The sequence below is a fragment of the Pseudophryne corroboree genome, chromosome 6 (genome assembly GCF_028390025.1).
Source record: "Pseudophryne corroboree isolate aPseCor3 chromosome 6, aPseCor3.hap2, whole genome shotgun sequence".
In the NCBI taxonomy this organism is placed as follows: domain Eukaryota; kingdom Metazoa; phylum Chordata; class Amphibia; order Anura; family Myobatrachidae; genus Pseudophryne; species Pseudophryne corroboree.
In genome coordinates this window covers 391572780-391590515 of record NC_086449.1, presented here as the reverse complement: position 1 = coordinate 391590515, position 17736 = coordinate 391572780, and the positions used below count along the sequence as shown (strand labels likewise).

Genomic DNA, 17736 nt, shown 5'->3' with positions numbered 1-17736 from the left:
ATTTATTAAACATAACTAAAAGTTATAGAACGAGGCATAAATAATGGTTATTAGTAAATTAATTTTATGTTGTCCAAGATAGTAAGCATACTTGTTATGTTTAAAAAAAATAAAAAATAAATTATATAATTTTGTATATAAAAACCAGCAAGCAATACTATGGGGTATATTTACTAAAAGTCGATTTGGGCCGATGTTGATCGATTTGTGGTCGATTTTTTATTTTTTTTAAATCAAATTTGTGTTATACGTTCTAAATCACACATTTACTAACAGATGATTTTTGACATCTGTTTGACATTTTAAAAAGAAATATGTAAAAAATCATCTGTTAGTAAATGTGGGATTTAGGAGTATATTTACTAAAAATCGACTGGGACAATTTTTGGTTGATATTTGTTCGATTTTCTATTGCAGGGTCTAAATTCCACATTTACTAACAGATGATTTTTGACATTGTTTTTTAAACTATGTCAAAAATACTCTGTTAGTAATCGTGTGGTTTAGACACTTAACACGAAATCAATCAAAAATCGACTTTTCATAAATATAATCCTATATTTAATTTATTTTATTAGTCCATTTTAATAAACCTACAAGGTACAAGTATTCCCAATAATGTGAAAATAAAAACATATCCAATGGTTTCAGAAGTTCACAATGTTGTTATTAAATATACTGTTCGGAATGCTTACGTCCTTTGTCCAGCACCTTTCTTTTCTACTAACCGTATACATTTTTTAGTAACAGTATTTGAGTTAGATTAAAAAAAATAATAATTTGAGAAATGTAATATAAGGAAGTTGCGATTAACTGTATTATATGTAACAAAAACATTTTATATTCTCAGTACATGAAGACATATGCAGACAGAGGTGGAATTATGGACTATATGACTGCCAAGGTCCGTAGAGGTCAGAAGGGCACAGGGACGCTGGTCTACCTCTGTGGAGGTGCCTGCTCTCTTATTACAGTATGAGCTCATTGCTCTCTAGTTGCTGTTCAGTTCAAAAGTGCATCTACATCTAATGTTAATAAATGTTAGTAATGAAGTAAAATTATAGGGTGGTATTCTATAAAGTGAAGGTGTTTTTTTTAACTCATTTTTTTAACTCATCTTGTTTTTGAAAAAACTCCCTGTAGACCAGATAATTTCCTGTTATGATACGGACAGCTGATTCATATTAAACACATTTGTAAAAGGAATACTATTTCTCTAACGTCCTAGTGGATGCTGGGGACTCCGAAAGGACCATGGGAAATAGCGGCTCCGCAGGAGACTGGGCACAAAGTAAAAGCTTTAGGACTAGCTGGTGTGCACTGGCTCCTCCCCCTATGACCCTCCTCCAAGCCTCAGTTAAGATTTTGTGCCCGAACGAGAAGGGTGCAATCTAGGTGGCTCTCCTGAGCTGCTTAGAGTAAAAGTTTAAATAGGTTTTTTTATTTTCAGTGAGACCTGCTGGCAACAGGCTCACTGCATCGAGGGACTAAGGGGAGAAGAAGCGAACTCACCTGCGTGCAGAGTGGATTGGGCTTCTTAGGCTACTGGACATTAGCTCCAGAGGGACGATCACAGGCCCAGCCATGGATGGGTCCCGGAGCCGCGCCGCCGGCCCCCTTACAGAGCCAGAAGAGTGAAGAGGTCCGGAAAATCGGCGGCAGAAGACGTCCTGTCTTCAATAAGGTAGCGCACAGCACCGCAGCTGTGCGCCATTGCTCTCAGCACACTTCACACTCCGGTCACTGAGGGTGCAGGGCGCTGGGGGGGGGCGCCCTGGGACGCAATGAAAATACCTTAAATGGCTAAAAATACATCACATATAGCTCCTGGGCTATATGGATGTATTTAACCCCTGCCAGTTTTCCACAAAAAAGCGGGAGAAAGGCCGCCGAAAAAGGGGCGGAGTCTATCTCCTCAGCACACAAGCGCCATTTTTTCCTCACAGCTCCGTTGGAGGAAGGCTCCCTGACTCTCCCCTGCAGTCCTGCACTACAGAAACAGGGTAAAACAAGAGAGGGGGGGCACTAAATTGGCATATTAATATATACAGCAGCTATATTAGGGAAAAACACTTATATAAGGTTATCCCTGTATATATATATAGCGTTCTGGTGTGTGCTGGCAAACTCTCCCTCTGTCTCCCCAAAGAGCTAGTGGGGTCCTGTCCTCTATCAGAGCATTCCCTGTGTGTGTGCTGTGTGTCGGTACGCTGTGTCGACATGTATGAGGAGGAAAATGGTGTGGAGGCGGAGCAATTGCCTGTGTTAGTGATGTCACCCCCTAGGGAGTCGACACCTGACTGGATGGTCTTATGGAAAGAATTACGTGATAGTGTCGGCACTTTACAAAAGACTGTTGACGACATGAGACAGCCAGCAAATCAGTTAATACCTGTACAGGCGTCTCAAACACCGTCAGGGGCTATAAAACGCCCGTTACCTCAGGTCGATACAGACACTGACACGGACACTGACTCCAGTGTCGACGGTGAGGAAACAAACGTATTTTCCAGTAGGGCCACACGTTACATGACCACGGCAATGAAGGAGGTTTTGAACATTTCTGATACTACAAGTACCACAAAAAAGGGTATTATGTGGGGTGTGAAAAAACTACCCGTAGTTTTTCCTGAATCAGATGAATTAAATGAGGTGTGTGATGAAGCGTGGGTTTCCCCCGATAAAAAACTGCTAATTTCTAAAAAATTATTGGCATTATACCCTTTCCCGCCAGAGGTTAGGGCGCGTTGGGAAACACCCCCTAGCGTAGATAAGGCGCTCACAAGCTTATCAAAACAAGTGGCGTTACCGTCTCCTGATACGGCCGCCCTCAAGGAACCAGCTGATAGGAAGCTGGAAAATATCCTTAAAAGTATATACACACATACTGGTATTATACTGCGACCAGCAATCGCCTCAGCCTGGATGTGCAGTGCTGGGGTGGCTTGGTCGGATTCCCTGACTGAAAATATTGATACCCTGGACAGGGACAATATATTATTGACTATAGAGCATTTAAAGGATGCATTTCTATATATGCGAGATGCACAGAGGGATATTTGCACTCTGGCATCAAGAGTAAGTGCGCTGTCCATTTCTGCCAGAAGAGGATTATGGATGCGACAGTGGTCAGGGGATGCGGATTCCAAACGGCATATGGAAGTATTGCCGTATAAAGGGGAGGAGTTATTTGGGGTCGGTCTATCGGACCTGGTGGCCACGGCAACGGCTGGAAAATCCACCTTTTTACCCCAAGTCACCTCGCAGCAGAAAAAGATACCGTCTTTTCAGGCTCAGTCCTTTCGTCCCCATAAGGGCAAGCGGGCAAAAGGCCACTCATATCTGCCCCGGGGCAGAGGAAGGGGAAAAAGACTGCAGCAAACAGCCTCTTCCCACGAACAGAAGCCCTCCCCCGCTTCTGCCAAGTCCTCAGCATGACGCTGGGGCCTTACAAGCGGACTCAGGCACGGTGGGGGCCCGTCTCAAGAATTTCAGCGCGCAGTGGGCTCACTCGCAAGTGGACCCCTGGATCCTGCAGGTAGTATCTCAGGGGTACAAATTGGAATTCGAGATGTCTCCCCCTCGCCGGTTCCTGAAGTCTGCTTTACCAACGTCTCCCCCCGACAGGGAGGCGGTATTGGAAGCCATTCACAAGCTGTATTCCCAGCAGGTGATAATCAAAGTACCCCTCCTACAACAGGGAAAGGGGTATTATTCCACGCTGTTTGTGGTACCGAAGCCGGACGGCTCGGTGAGACCTATTTTAAATCTGAAATCCTTGAACACTTACATAAAAAGGTTCAAGTTCAAGATGGAGTCACTCAGAGCAGTGATAGCGAACCTGGAAGAAGGGGACTATATGGTGTCTCTGGACATCAAGGATGCTTACCTCCATGTCCCAATTTGCCCTTCTCACCAAGGGTACCTCAGGTTTGTGGTACAGAACTGTCACTATCAGTTTCAGACGCTGCCGTTTGGATTGTCCACGGCACCCCGGGTCTTTACCAAGGTAATGGCCGAAATGATGATTCTTCTTCGAAGAAAAGGCGTCTTAATTATCCCTTACTTGGACGATCTCCTGATAAGGGCAAGGTCCAGAGAACAGTTAGAGGTCGGAGTAGCACTATCTCAAGTAGTACTACGACAGCACGGATGGATTCTAAATATTCCAAAATCGCAGCTGATTCCGACGACACGTCTGCTGTTCCTAGGGATGATTCTGGACACAGTACAGAAAAAGGTGTTTCTCCCGGAGGAGAAAGCCAAGGAGTTATCCGACCTAGTCAGGAACCTCCTAAGACCAGGCCAAGTGTCAGTACATCAATGCACAAGGGTCCTGGGAAAGATGGTGGCTTCTTACGAAGCGATTCCATTCGGCAGATTCCACGCAAGAACTTTTCAGTGGGATCTGCTGGACAAATGGTCCGGATCGCATCTTCAAATGCATCAGCGGATAACCCTGTCTCCAAGGACAAGGGTGTCTCTCCTGTGGTGGTTACAGAGTGCTCATCTCCTAGAGGGCCGCAGATTCGGCATTCAGGATTGGGTCCTGGTGACCACGGATGCCAGCCTGAGAGGCTGGGGAGCAGTCACACGGGGAAGAAATTTCCAGGGCTTGTGGTCAAGCATGGAAACGTCACTTCACATAAATATCCTGGAACTAAGGGCCATTTACAATGCCCTAAGTCAGGCAAGACCTCTGCTTCAGGGTCAGCCGGTGTTGATCCAGTCGGACAACATCACGGCAGTCGCCCACGTAAACAGACAGGGCGGCACAAGAAGCAGGAGGGCAATGATGGAAGTGGCAAGGATTCTTCGCTGGGCGGAGAATCATGTGATAGCACTGTCAGCAGTGTTCATTCCGGGAGTGGACAACTGGGAAGCAGACTTCCTCAGCAGACACGATCTTCACCCGGGGGAGTGGGGACTTCACCCAGAAGTCTTCCACATGATTGTGAACCGTTGGGAAAAACCAAAGGTGGACATGATGGCGTCCCGCCTCAACAAAAAACTGGACAGATATTGCGCCAGGTCAAGGGACCCTCAGGCAATAGCTGTGGACGCTCTGGTAACACCGTGGGTGTACCAGTCAGTGTATGTGTTCCCTCCTCTTCCTCTCATACCAAAAGTACTGAGAATCATAAGAAGGAGAGGAGTAAAGACTATACTCGTGGCTCCGGATTGGCCAAGAAGGACTTGGTACCCGGAAATTCAAGAGATGCTCACGGAAGACCCGTGGCCTCTACCTCTAAGAAAGGACCTGCTCCAGCAGGGACCATGTCTGTTCCAAGACTTACCGCGGCTGCGTTTGACGGCATGGCGGTTGAACGCCGGATCCTGAAGGAAAAAGGCATTCCGGATGAAGTCATCCCTACCCTGATCAAAGCCAGGAAGGATGTAACCATACAACATTATCACCGTATTTGGCGTAAATATGTTGCGTGGTGCGAGGCCAGGAAGGCCCCTACAGAGGAATTTCAACTGGGTCGTTTCCTGCATTTCCTGCAAACAGGACTGTCTATGGGCCTCAAATTAGGGTCCATTAAGGTTCAAATTTCGGCCCTGTCAATATTCTTCCAAAAAGAACTGGCTTCTGTTCCTGAAGTTCAGACGTTTGTCAAGGGAGTACTGCATATACAGCCTCCTTTTGTGCCTCCAGTGGCACCTTGGGATCTCAATGTAGTTTTGGGATTCCTAAAATCACATTGGTTTGAACCACTCACCACTGTGGACTTAAAATATCTCACATGGAAAGTGGTAATGCTGTTAGCCCTGGCTTCAGCCAGGCGTGTCTCAGAATTGGCGGCTTTATCCTATAAAAGCCCTTACCTAATTTTTCATACGGACAGGGCAGAATTGAGGACTCGTCCTCAATTTCTTCCTAAGGTGGTTTCAGCATTTCACTTAAACCAGCCTATTGTGGTGCCTGCGGCTACTAGGGACTTGGAGGATTCCAAGTTGCTGGACGTAGTCAGGGCCCTGAAAATATATGTTTCCAGGACGGCTGGAGTCAGAAAATCTGATTCGCTGTTTATCCTGTATGCACCCAACAAGCTGGGTGCTCCTGCTTCTAAGCAGACGATTGCTCGTTAGATTTGTCGTACAATTCAGCTTGCACATTCTGTGGCAGGCCTGCCACAGCCAAAATCTGTAAAAGCCCATTCCACACGGAAAGTGGGCTCATCTTGGGCGACTGCCCGAGGGGTCTCGGCTTTACAACTTTGCCGAGCAGCTACTTGGTCAGGGGCAAACACGTTTGCTAAATTCTACAAATTTGATACCCTGGCTGAGGAGGACCTGGAGTTCTCTCATTCGGTGCTGCAGAGTCATCCGCACTCTCCCGCCCGTTTGGGAGATTTGGTATAATCCCCATGGTCCTTTCGGAGTCCCCAGCATCCACTAGGACGTTAGAGAAAATAAGAATTTACTTACCGATAATTCTATTTCTCATAGTCCGTAGTGGATGCTGGGTGCCCATCCCAAGTGCGGATTGTCTGCATTACTTGTACATAGTTATTGTTACAAAAATCGGGTTATTGTTGTTGTGAGCCATCTTTTCAGAGGCTCCTTCTGTTATCATGCTGTTAACTGGGTTCAGATCACAAGTTGTACGGTGTGATTGGTGTGGCTGGTATGAGTCTTACCCGGGATTCAAAATCCTTCCTTATTGTGTACGCTCGTCCGGGCACAGTATCCTAACTGAGGCTTGGAGGAGGGTCATAGGGGGAGGAGCCAGTGCACACCAGCTAGTCCTAAAGCTTTTACTTTGTGCCCAGTCTCCTGCGGAGCCGCTATTCCCCATGGTCCTTTCGGAGTCCCCAGCATCCACTACGGACTATGAGAAATAGAATTATCGGTAAGTAAATTCTTATTTTAATACATTCTGTTATTTTATTGAGGTATTCCATAGCAAAATAGGAGTTTTATCGTGAGGTTACATGTCATATATTTGGAAATGGCCGGTTTGCAGTATGAAAGAGTGCTTTGTGGGGTTGTATGATCTGCCAGATAGTAGGTTAATACTAATTGCAGTTATGGATACACATATGGAAAATGTATGTTGAAAGTTGGTTTAGTTGTTTGAGTATAGAAAGAAAATAAATGCAAGTTATGAGTGTACTTTATGGAGGGCTGGTAATTGGGTACAATACCCTAATTCAGTTGAGAAGATAGAATTTAATAAACTTACCTAAAGAGGTAAGTCACAAAGTACCACCTCCCAGGTCACCTGTATTGCTCATAGCATAGCAGGCGGGTTGTGGTCATTGGGGTAGGTTAGGTTTAGGTGCCGCCCGGTGGGGGGGTTGTTAGGGTTAGGCTGCGGGATGGGAAGGTTTAGGGGTAGGCTGCAGAGAGGAGGGGTTTAGGGTTAGGCACCACCAGGGGGAGGTTAGGTTTAGGCACTAAGGGGGGGGGGGGGGTGTTTAGGGTTAGGCACTATGGCGAAGGCTAGGCTGCAGGAGAGGTAGGGTAGTCGGGATTTCAAATCTCAGGATCCTGGCATCGGAATTGTGACCGCCAACATCCCGTCCGGTGGTCAAACATACTGAACCCCTTCATAAAGTGGGATGTCAGGCCCTGCTCTTTTGAGAGCCTAGCACTACAAATAATATTGCTGTATAGGTTACGAAGATCTTTGTAGCTAGCTAACTACCAAACTCTAAACTTGTCTAGAGTCTTTAAGGGTTTAAAACTGTTGTAATTTCGTCTGTAGCGAAGAGTGATATGCCAGGCGACAATTTAACAGTTACTTATATAGCGCCAGCATTTTGTTTCACTTACAATTTACAATTGGAACCACAGAGTAATAAGACAAGACTGGGTAATAACAGACAAAGAGGTACATATAGTAAGAGGGCCCTGCTCGCAAGCTTACAATCTATATTTAAACTAAAATAGTTTCATTGCAAAAACAACCATTGCCTGTGACACAACATGATGGCTTTATAGCTATTAGGCTGTGCTTGCCCTCAGCAGCTTCATGTCCATGGGTCATATGAGGAAAAGCGTCTAATCCACTCTTGTGTGTCCTGTAGCAAAATGTAAGAGGTATGTGCCAAATGGTTGGAAGTACAATGATGGGTCAGATGTACTAACGATCCATGCAGAAATGGATTTTCAATATCTTATATATCTCAATACAAACCTAAAGAAATTACCTTGTTAATTGTGGAAATCTCTCCCATATATGGCAAGCATGTAATTTCTGTAAAGGGATTCCTTTGGAAGTATTTAAATAAAGCTAGCATTGTTCTCCTTTTGTCCAGCTGCTTCTGCTGCGCACTTGGCAATCCACATTAGATGACAATTTTTTACACAGTAGCACATTAACAAATGGAATCCTGGGTACTTTATAGAAGTACTGTATGGAATGTTTGTTTTGTATCAAAATGAAAACCAAGCTTCCTTATACTTGGATGATAAAAAGAAACTAACTAAAATTATTTCTGCACAGTATTATATATATATATGACATTACAATAATGTACAGTATTTGATATAAAGAAAAATATATTTTTGTAGTAAAGTTGAGACCCTGGCCATTTTTTTTAAAATTGTCAGATCCTATCATTTCATTATAAGATGTAATCAGATCTACAAATAACATACATATTAAATTGTCAGATCTTACAAGTGTTTACTTATCGTTCATTTGAAACTTGTTATATTCATGGCAAGCAAAACTGCACATTGTGTTAAGTGCTACTGGTTCTTGTGGTCTTCTGCATTAAAGAGAACTAAATCCACAGAATATAAATATTTCTATACAATTTATAAAAGAGCCTTTATTAATGTACGTGGAGGCGAGGAGCAACATACAGTAAAATGTATCTCCTTTTACCATTTCCATCAGCTACTACCATGAGATGTAGCAGGAAAATTATGACAAGTACTTGACATGTTCACATTTCCTAGAATGTACAGAATTGTGACAGATGACGTAAGTCACAATATGCATGCCACGTGCACTACAGGTGACCAGTTTAATAATGTTTATTGGCTCATTATTAGGAACTCAGGCGCAATTGCATGAGACCCCCTAGAGCCACTGTGAGTATGTTCCACCTACAACAATCCCCTGTTGTTCCCTAAGTGTATTATGTACACACTGGTACTTAGGATGCCGTCAGGTCTTAGGCTTCAAGCAGTAGGGGCCCATACAGTTGGCTGGAAACTACTGGATAATTGCCTGGAGTAGTAACTAAAGGCAGATACAGAAATGATTAACAGGAGTATAACTGTAGAATACAAGGTTTGCTAAGGACTCTGGAGCAAGTAGTTGAAAGGATATCTCAGTGCAGGCAGAGGATATGGGCATTAACTATAAGAGTTGTATTAATCCAGAAGTACAGCACAACACTAAACCTCTAGTGGAATGCAAATGAGAAGTGAATACACAGATCTCTTCCAGAGTTATAATTTCAATAGCAATGGTAAAACACAATGGCAACTGTTGTTCACTAAAAAATGGCGATATACACAGTCCCTTATAATAAAGTAGCAGTGTAATATGTATTAAACAAGAAACCACAATTGAAATCCCAGGCTGATAGGTATGTTGTGTTTGCACAGAAGTCCAAAAAGAAATAGCAGTGGTAATTACCAGAGATTCCAGCTAAGCACAGGTGGTATTCACAACAGTAATTTGGGCACTGAAATCCTGGAAGCAACTAAAGCAAGGTTAGGTAATTCAGGCACTTTTTGGGAGACTAACTTCAGGAACATTGCTAGAATATCAGGCACTGTCAAGGAACAGGGACCGAATAACAAGGTTTCCAACTAGAAACTATTACCAGCAGGGAGGTGCAGTGCTGGCTGCGTTTTACCAGGAGCAGGTACAAATGGAGAGTGCCAGGCAGAGCAGTCGCCTTAATGAAAACTTGGTGCAGCTGAGAAGCTGCATGAACTAACCGGTGTCCCAGCTCCTAAGCCTCCCAATGGGACAGTTGCATACAGGCCTCCTGTCTGGAGTCCCGGTTGCCATACAACCGCTGGGACCATCAGGCAGTGTGGCTGGCATGACGCGGCTCCCTGGTCGCCTGGTAATGATCAGGACCCACTACAGAAATGAGCCACAGCAGCCGCTTATAATACGAAGCTTACCATGCCATCTCTTTAAACTGGGACACAGTTTCTCTAGCTGCTTAAAACCAGGTGCTAGGCAGGTGTAAAGTCAGCCAGCCTCAGAACCTGTGTAATTCATAAGTGTCCCAGTTTAAAGGGATAGTATGGTAAACCTACATAACACTCATATCAGAAGTAGATTAGTCTGGCAGATTTTGTGTGACTTTTTATAGTTTAGGGGGAATTCAATTAGCCGCGGTAATTTACTGCTGACTAATTTATCCCCCATGACTATTAGCCCTGAAGACAGTCCGCAAGCTCCAGTTAATAAGGGATTTTTTGGGGGTTCTGAGCAGATCTAAAAAATAAATCCCCGAAAGCTAGCCTGGTTTTGAGTGCCACAAACCTGTTAACACATATGTCCGGAAACTTAACCCGGATTCTATGTGTTAACGCCCATTAACAGTTAATTTACTGGGCAAGAAAAAAGAAAATCTAATTGAATAACCCCAAGGCTACCACCTTTTTTTTACACACGGTCAATTATCAGGTCTGATTGAATACCTCCCTTAGCCTCTTATCTCTACAACAAGTTATTTGATAATAAAATGCAGGAAAAATAGAAGAGTTGAATGTAAGTAAAGAAATGTTGATGTAACCATGCCAAAGTAACATGGGTGGGGTAAATACAAAAACAATAAAGAACTAGCGCTTCAAACAATAGTGCGACAACAGATGCTGAGGTGGTTACCAAACCAAATGGGCTTTAAAACAAAGTCAAATGTTTGCACACGTGCGCACCCCTGGGGTCATAAATGTTTTGAACTCAATCTCTGTAATACTGTAGATTCCCCAAAATTTGAGATGGCATCAATGAATAGTCTTATACTCAATGTCCTTTCTCCAGACTTCTTCACCTATGAATATCCTATTCCTTCCTTCTGGTAGCGTGACCTTTTATATGCTTTCTGGTCCACAGTTATCCAAGCTTTCCTTCCTTTGTGACAAGACATCTAGAGGTGTACTGGCATGTTGTTGCTCTGTTTTATTTCCCTGTTGTTAAAAGAGACCTCGCCCTGGGTCTCTACTTTCTGATTGCTGCTGACGTCACCTGTAATAGTCGCTGCCGTCTTTCTGAAAGCGCACCTGTCTCCAGCCTGTGTCTGCTTCCAGCTTGCTGCCAAGGTCTTTTTAGCAGAATCTGCAATCCAACCTGAACACTGTAGATATATATACTAGACAATCCTTCAGTGTTTCACCAGATTCTATCAGATAGAAGCTGACAGCTTTTTTTTTTTACAACACAATTTTATTGTAATTTTATAAAGGTACAATCAAATTGAAGAGGTTACATGTGTATGATTTTACCAAGTTGCACTTTAGGTATAACCAGAGATTGCCTATACAAATCAATCAATCGGGTAAAGCATAAAAGAGGGTAAGAAGGCATAAACAAGTATTTCACCAAGTAATGATCTAGCAGCCTTTGTTTCTTTTAGACTCAGGAAAAAATTAATTCAGTGGATATATTATGATATTAAGGAAGGTATCTATAAATATAATGTAGTACGAACTTATTCGGAAGATAGCTTTGAGAAAGGTATAGAGATGAGTCGTATAAATCTCGTAGCATAAGGATAAAAGTTTCATACGAGACAATTTCGGAATAATGGTGAGATAATATGGTTATCAAGCGCAGAGTGTAAACAGATAAAAGAAACATAAATCAAGTAAGTAATGCACAGGGGAAGGAATTGAAGGGGGGGAGGGAAGTACAGCTGGTAGTCATCTTATGAGTAGTACATGCAGTAATGTAGACAAATGAGAGAGGGATCTGAATAAGGTATGACTATGAGTTTGTTATATTTCGAAGAAGTTGCCATTCTGTATTTTCATAACTTTCTAAATACGACTTTGGGTGAGTTTGTCGAGGAAGGTGATAAAAGAACTGCATTTTGAATAGAATGTTTATTAATGTCGGGAAAGGTATCTCTTCTGTCGGAGTAGAGGAGTTGGAGTAGTTTGAGCTTAATGTCCTGCAATGCAGGGGATGAGGTGGAGATCCAATGTATGAGGATAATCTTTTTCGCCAATTTTACAATGGTTACCAGTAATGGAATTTGATCTGAAAGCTGCTGATTAATGGTCCAGTTTTTGAAATTCGCACATATACTTGCTAAAGAATCAAGTGGGAGATGAATTTGAAAGATAGGGTTAATATAGTTTAAAATTTTGTTCCAGAATTTCGTAATTTTGCCGCATTCCCAGAAACAGTGGAAGAATGAGGCATGAGCTGGTCATGTTTGGGATCATGTGAGATCTTTGCGTGGGGGAGATATAGGCTCTATGCAATGTTTTCAAATGTACTTCTTGTAGATACGTAGAATTTAACCATTTCAGAGTTTTTTCATATTATTTAAAATAAGGGTGGAGTTGATGTCAGGTATGTCTAATTGCCATGAAGTCACTAGAGACTGCCAGGATTTAGTATCGGAGTAAGGCAGGAGGATAAGGTATAGGAATTTGATGCGATAAGGGGTATTTTGAGTCAGGCGAAGGAAAGAGTAAACAGGACCTGTGGAGTGTGTTGCACGTGTATTAGTGTTTAGAGAGACAGTAAAATGTCTGGATTTGAGATACATGAAGAAGTTATTATTCGGTAGTTGGAATGTCAATTGCAGATCTCAAAAAGTTGTAAGATTTCCACCAGGATCAAAGACTTGTGAAGTTAGGGATAAACCTTTATTTCTCCATGTGTAGTATTGTGAGTTGATCAATGAAGGTGGGAAGGAGGGATTACCCCACAGTATGAACATATGGAGAGGTTAAAGGGTCCCTGGATAATTTCTTGTTAATGGTTTGCCAAGCTATAAATGTCTCGTGAAACATAATGTGGTGAAGGATATGATGAGTAATATCTTGTTTCTTGGAGTGTATAAGGGCGCTGGGGGAATAAGGGGCAAAAAGAGCTATATCTAATGAAAGAGTGGTATATGTAAATTTGGAAAGGAGCCAGTCAGAAATGTTCCTGAAATTAATAGCTTAAGTATAAAGAAGAAGGTTTGGAAGAGATGAACCACCTTCAGATCTGTGGGTATGCAGTTTATGATATGCTATTCTGTGGCGCTTGTTTTGCCTTAGGAATTTAGAAGATTGATGGTCAAAGCTTTTTAGATCAGATTTAACTAGACCTATGGGTAGCATCTGGAGTAAGTAGAATATTAGAGGAAAAATTATGATTTTTATAACAGCCAGTCAACCGAAAAGGGAGAGTTTTAGGTCAATCCAAGAATCGTATAGAGTGAATTTTTGTAAAAATAGGTTTGTAATTTAGTTATATGGTTTAATGTTCAATAAAAAACATTAAAGGAGCGCTGGTATCAAATAAAAAAAACATTTAATAGTAAATATGGTGGAAACAACCACTTTGAGTAATTATTGGAAGTTTAAAAACAAAAATAGTGCAAATACATATACATATATAAGTATATTTCACATTCACAGTGGATGAATTAGCTAAAAAACGGCTTAAGTGCCCATTATATAGTTGCAGTCCACAATCATAGAGTAAGCTGGTTGCTTTCCGTACTGTTGGGGGGTGTAAAAATAGTCTCAACAATTTAATTTGAAATCTGTTGTTAGGTTTAGAACGAAAAGTTGGATTGCAATTGCTCACCCCTGGTGATAGAATCCGTTCTCACCTGTTAGTATGAGCGCTGGTTCCCGTCGATAGCAATCAGTGGAGGTAGCTCTCAGCATCTGACGGTGGCTGTGTCAGGATGTCCAGAAAGGAGAGTCATGCAGACAGCGTGATACCTCGGCAGAACAGGGCCTTTTCAAGCACAGCGGGGGTTTATTTGGCAGAGAATTATTCCAGTTGGGTGATAAGAGAACGTCCAGGGATCCCCAGTCTCAGAGACGGAAAGTCTATGAAGATCTCCAGCAGTGGACAGGAGTGAAAGTAAGCCTCTACGCGTTTCTCCGCCCACGATACCGGCGGTTTCCTCAGGAGGTGTGGATACCTGTTTTTCAGGTGTGCATGTATTTAAATGGTCAACAGCCAATCAGCTTTGTAATCTCTTGATTCACACCTGAAGGTTATAGTTGGATATCACCCTGGGTTGAATCGTTTGCACATGATCTGTTCAATGATTAATTTGTTTGATTTACATCAGGTGTATATATTGAATAGTTACCAGATGATAGTAATAAAAAGCAAAATAAGCTTCATAGAGAAAAATGTAAAAATACATAAAAAACATAAGCATCAAATTGCCGCTGTCAGTATACGAGGTGTCAAGGAAATATATATTAAAGATCTTATAATTTAGATATATATAAATGGTTTATATAGTTAACATATGGAGCTCGTGAGCTTTGCGCTCCTAAAGTATAGAATATACAGGGGTTATCAGATGTCTACTTTTTTGACCACCCTTGATACAGTATAATTTGATTTTTTAGTTTTTTTAGTTTTTATTATTTGATGGTAATCAACATTGTTTCCTCACCTCGATAGTGGCAGCGGCTAATAACATGGGTATGGCATCCCAGAGAGGTTAACTATATATAGAGAACCAATTTATTCTCACAGCTGCGGTAGCCCAGTGGTTATAGCTACGGACTTCAGCCACAGGGTCATCAGTTCAAGGATGAGGACAAGGAGCAAATTCTCACAGTCAGTTTTACGGAAGAATAAGGAGAATTAGTTAATCCTAGTAGTACTATTTTTTATATATATATAATAAATATCTATTCTTATATACAGAGAGAGATGAGAGATCATAACAATCTAACAATAAATATGGTCATACACAGTTCAAATTGGGACCAAGGCTGTGTAGTACAATAGAGGAGAGAGTGCTTCTAGTAAATTAATTTGGTCAGAATATGTGACCAACTCACAAGGACACAAGCATATAAACACCAACCTAAGGCAAATAATCTGTGACAGGTGTGTTGTTCACATACACACCTGTCACAGATTATTTGCCTTAGGTTGGTGTTTATATGCTTGTGTCCTTGTGAGTTGGTCACATATTCTGACCAAATTAATTTACTAGAAGCACTCTCTCCTCTGTTGTACTACACAGCCTTGGTCCCAATTTGAACTGTGTATGACCATATTTATTGTTAGATTGTTATGATCTCTCATCTCTCTCTGTATATAAGAATAGATATTTATTATATATATATATATAAAAAATAGTACTACTAGGATTAACTAATTCTCCTTATTCTTCCGTAAAACTGACTGTGAGAATTTGCTCCTTGTCCTCATCCTTGAACTGATGACCCTGTGGCTGAAGTCCGTAGCTATAACCACTGGGCTACCGCAGCTGTGAGAATAAATTGGTTCTCTATATATAGTTAACCTCTCTGGGATGCCATACCCATGTTATTAGCCGCTGCCACTATCGAGGTGAGGAAACAATGTTGATTACCATCAAATAATAAAAACTAAAAAAACTACAAAATCAAATTATACTGTATCAAGGGTGGTCAAAAAAGTAGACATCTGATAACCCCTGTATATTCTATACTTTAGGAGCGCAAAGCTCACGAGCTCCATATGTTAACTATATAAACCATTTATATATATCTAAATTATAAGATCTTTAATATATATTTCCTTGACACCTCGTATACTGACAGCGGCAATTTGATGCTTATGTTTTTTATGTATTTTTACATTTTTCTCTATGAAGCTTATTTTGCTTTTTATTACTATCATCTGGTAACTATTCAATATATACACCTGATGTAAATCAAACAAATCAATCATTGAACAGATCATGTGCAAACGATTCAACCCAGGGTGATATCCAACTATAACCTTCAGGTGTGAATCAAGAGATTACAAAGCTGATTGGCTGTTGACCATTTAAATACATGCACACCTGAAAAACAGGTATCCACACCTCCTGAGGAAACCGCCGGTATCGTGGGCGGAGAAACGCGTAGAGGCTTACTTTCACTCCTGTCCACTGCTGGAGATCTTCATAGACTTTCCGTCTCTGAGACTGGGGATCCCTGGACGTTCTCTTATCACCCAACTGGAATAATTCTCTGCCAAATAAACCCCCGCTGTGCTTGAAAAGGCCCCGTTCTGCCGAGGTATCACGCTGTCTGCATGACTCTCCTTTCTGGACATCCTGACACAGCCACCGTCAGATGCTGAGAGCTACCTCCGCTGATTGCTATCGACGGGAACCAGTGCTCATACTAACGGGTGAGAACGGATTCTATCACCAGGGGTGAGCAATTGCAATCCAACTTTTCGTTCTAAACCTAACAACAGATTTCAAATTAAATTGTTGAGACTATTTTTACACCCCCCAACAGTACGGAAAGCAACCAGCTTACTCTATGATTGTGGACTGCAACTATATAATGGGCACTTAAGCCGTTTTTTAGCTAATTCATCCACTGTGAATGTGAAATATACTTATATATGTATATGTATTTGCACTATTTTTGTTTTTAAACTACCAATAATTACTCAAAGTGGTTGTTTCCACCATATTTACTATTAAATGTTTTTTTATTTGATACCAGCGCTCCTTTAATGTTTTTTATTGAACATTAAACCATATACCTTTGATTAAGGCACCCAGTTGCCCGTTAGGAGCCGCTATTACAAGAGATATATATACTCTTTATCAGGTGTTTTTAAATATACTTTACTAGCGCCCGATTTAACGGGGTACATACTCCGCGTAACTCTTTTTTTTTGTAATTTAGTTAGTATAATAGAGAGAGGTTTGAGGGGATAAGTATCCCTAGGTATTTGAAGTTTTCTTTATTGGCAGGAAGAGAGGAGAGCGAAGTATGAAGCTGTTGATATGTCAGTTCCTGAAACTTTAAGCATTTCCAATTTGGAGGTATTAATCTTGAATACAGCATGGTCTCCGAACTTAGTTACTAGCGTTATTAGCTTGGGAAGTGAGGAAATAGGATTAGATAAGAACAGTAGAATGTCATCTGCATATAGCGAGAGTTTCAAGTCGACATCTTCAATCCTTATGACAACAAAGTCAGGGGAGTTTCTCATTTGAATTTCGAGGGGTTCAATGGCTACTGCGAAAAGTAGTGGCGAGAGCACAGCCGTGCTGTGTACCTCTATGTATGGTAAAAGGTACCATACATAGAGGTAGTGACCATTGCAAAAAAGTTGTGACGTAGGTGAAGTGTATAAGGTCTGTAAAAGAGAGATGAAGGAAGATGGATAACCAAAGTTTTCCATAGAAAGAAAGAGATGGGGCCATGTTATGAGATCAAAGGCCTTTTCAGCGTCCAGTGCTAAAATAGTTTTATCTTCTGGGGCAGGGTTTAAGGATAAATGATGAATAACAGAAAGGACATTACGTACATTTGTCACTGAGTGATGTCCCGAGATGAATCCAGTCTGATCAGGGTGGATTATGTGAGGGAGGGAGAATTTGTGTCTATCTGCAAGGATTTAAGTCAGGCAAGTCCAAACTGTGGCCCTCCAGCTGTTGTGAAACTACATATCCCAGCATGCCCTGACATAGTTTTGCTGTCAGAGAATGCTAAAGCTGTGTCAGGGCATGCTGGGATGTGTAGTTTCTCAACACCTGGAGGGCCGCAGTTTGGACATGCCTGATTTAAGTAAATATTTTATAGCCTATGTTTAATAAGGATATGGGG

At 41.7% G+C, this 17736-nt stretch overlaps 1 protein-coding gene across 4 annotated transcripts in view; it reads left to right on the top strand.

Annotated features, from left to right (window-relative positions):
• IL15RA (interleukin 15 receptor subunit alpha) overlaps window positions 1-17736 on the top strand; it is a 185253-nt gene that overhangs the window by 142549 nt on the left and 24968 nt on the right. Inside the window, exon 8 of one of the 4 annotated variants that reach the window (XR_010179351.1) lies at window positions 851-953. The exons of 1 other annotated variant lie outside the window; for it this stretch is intronic. Coding sequence is in view for 2 of the 3 variants with exons in the window: in XM_063926797.1 (XP_063782867.1) it covers window positions 851-857 (7 nt within the window). In the remaining variant the exon portion in view is untranslated. Of the gene's footprint in view, window positions 1-850; window positions 1061-17736 lie in introns of those variants that run through there. 2 more of the 4 variants (XM_063926797.1, XM_063926796.1) reach the window with 2 other exon arrangements.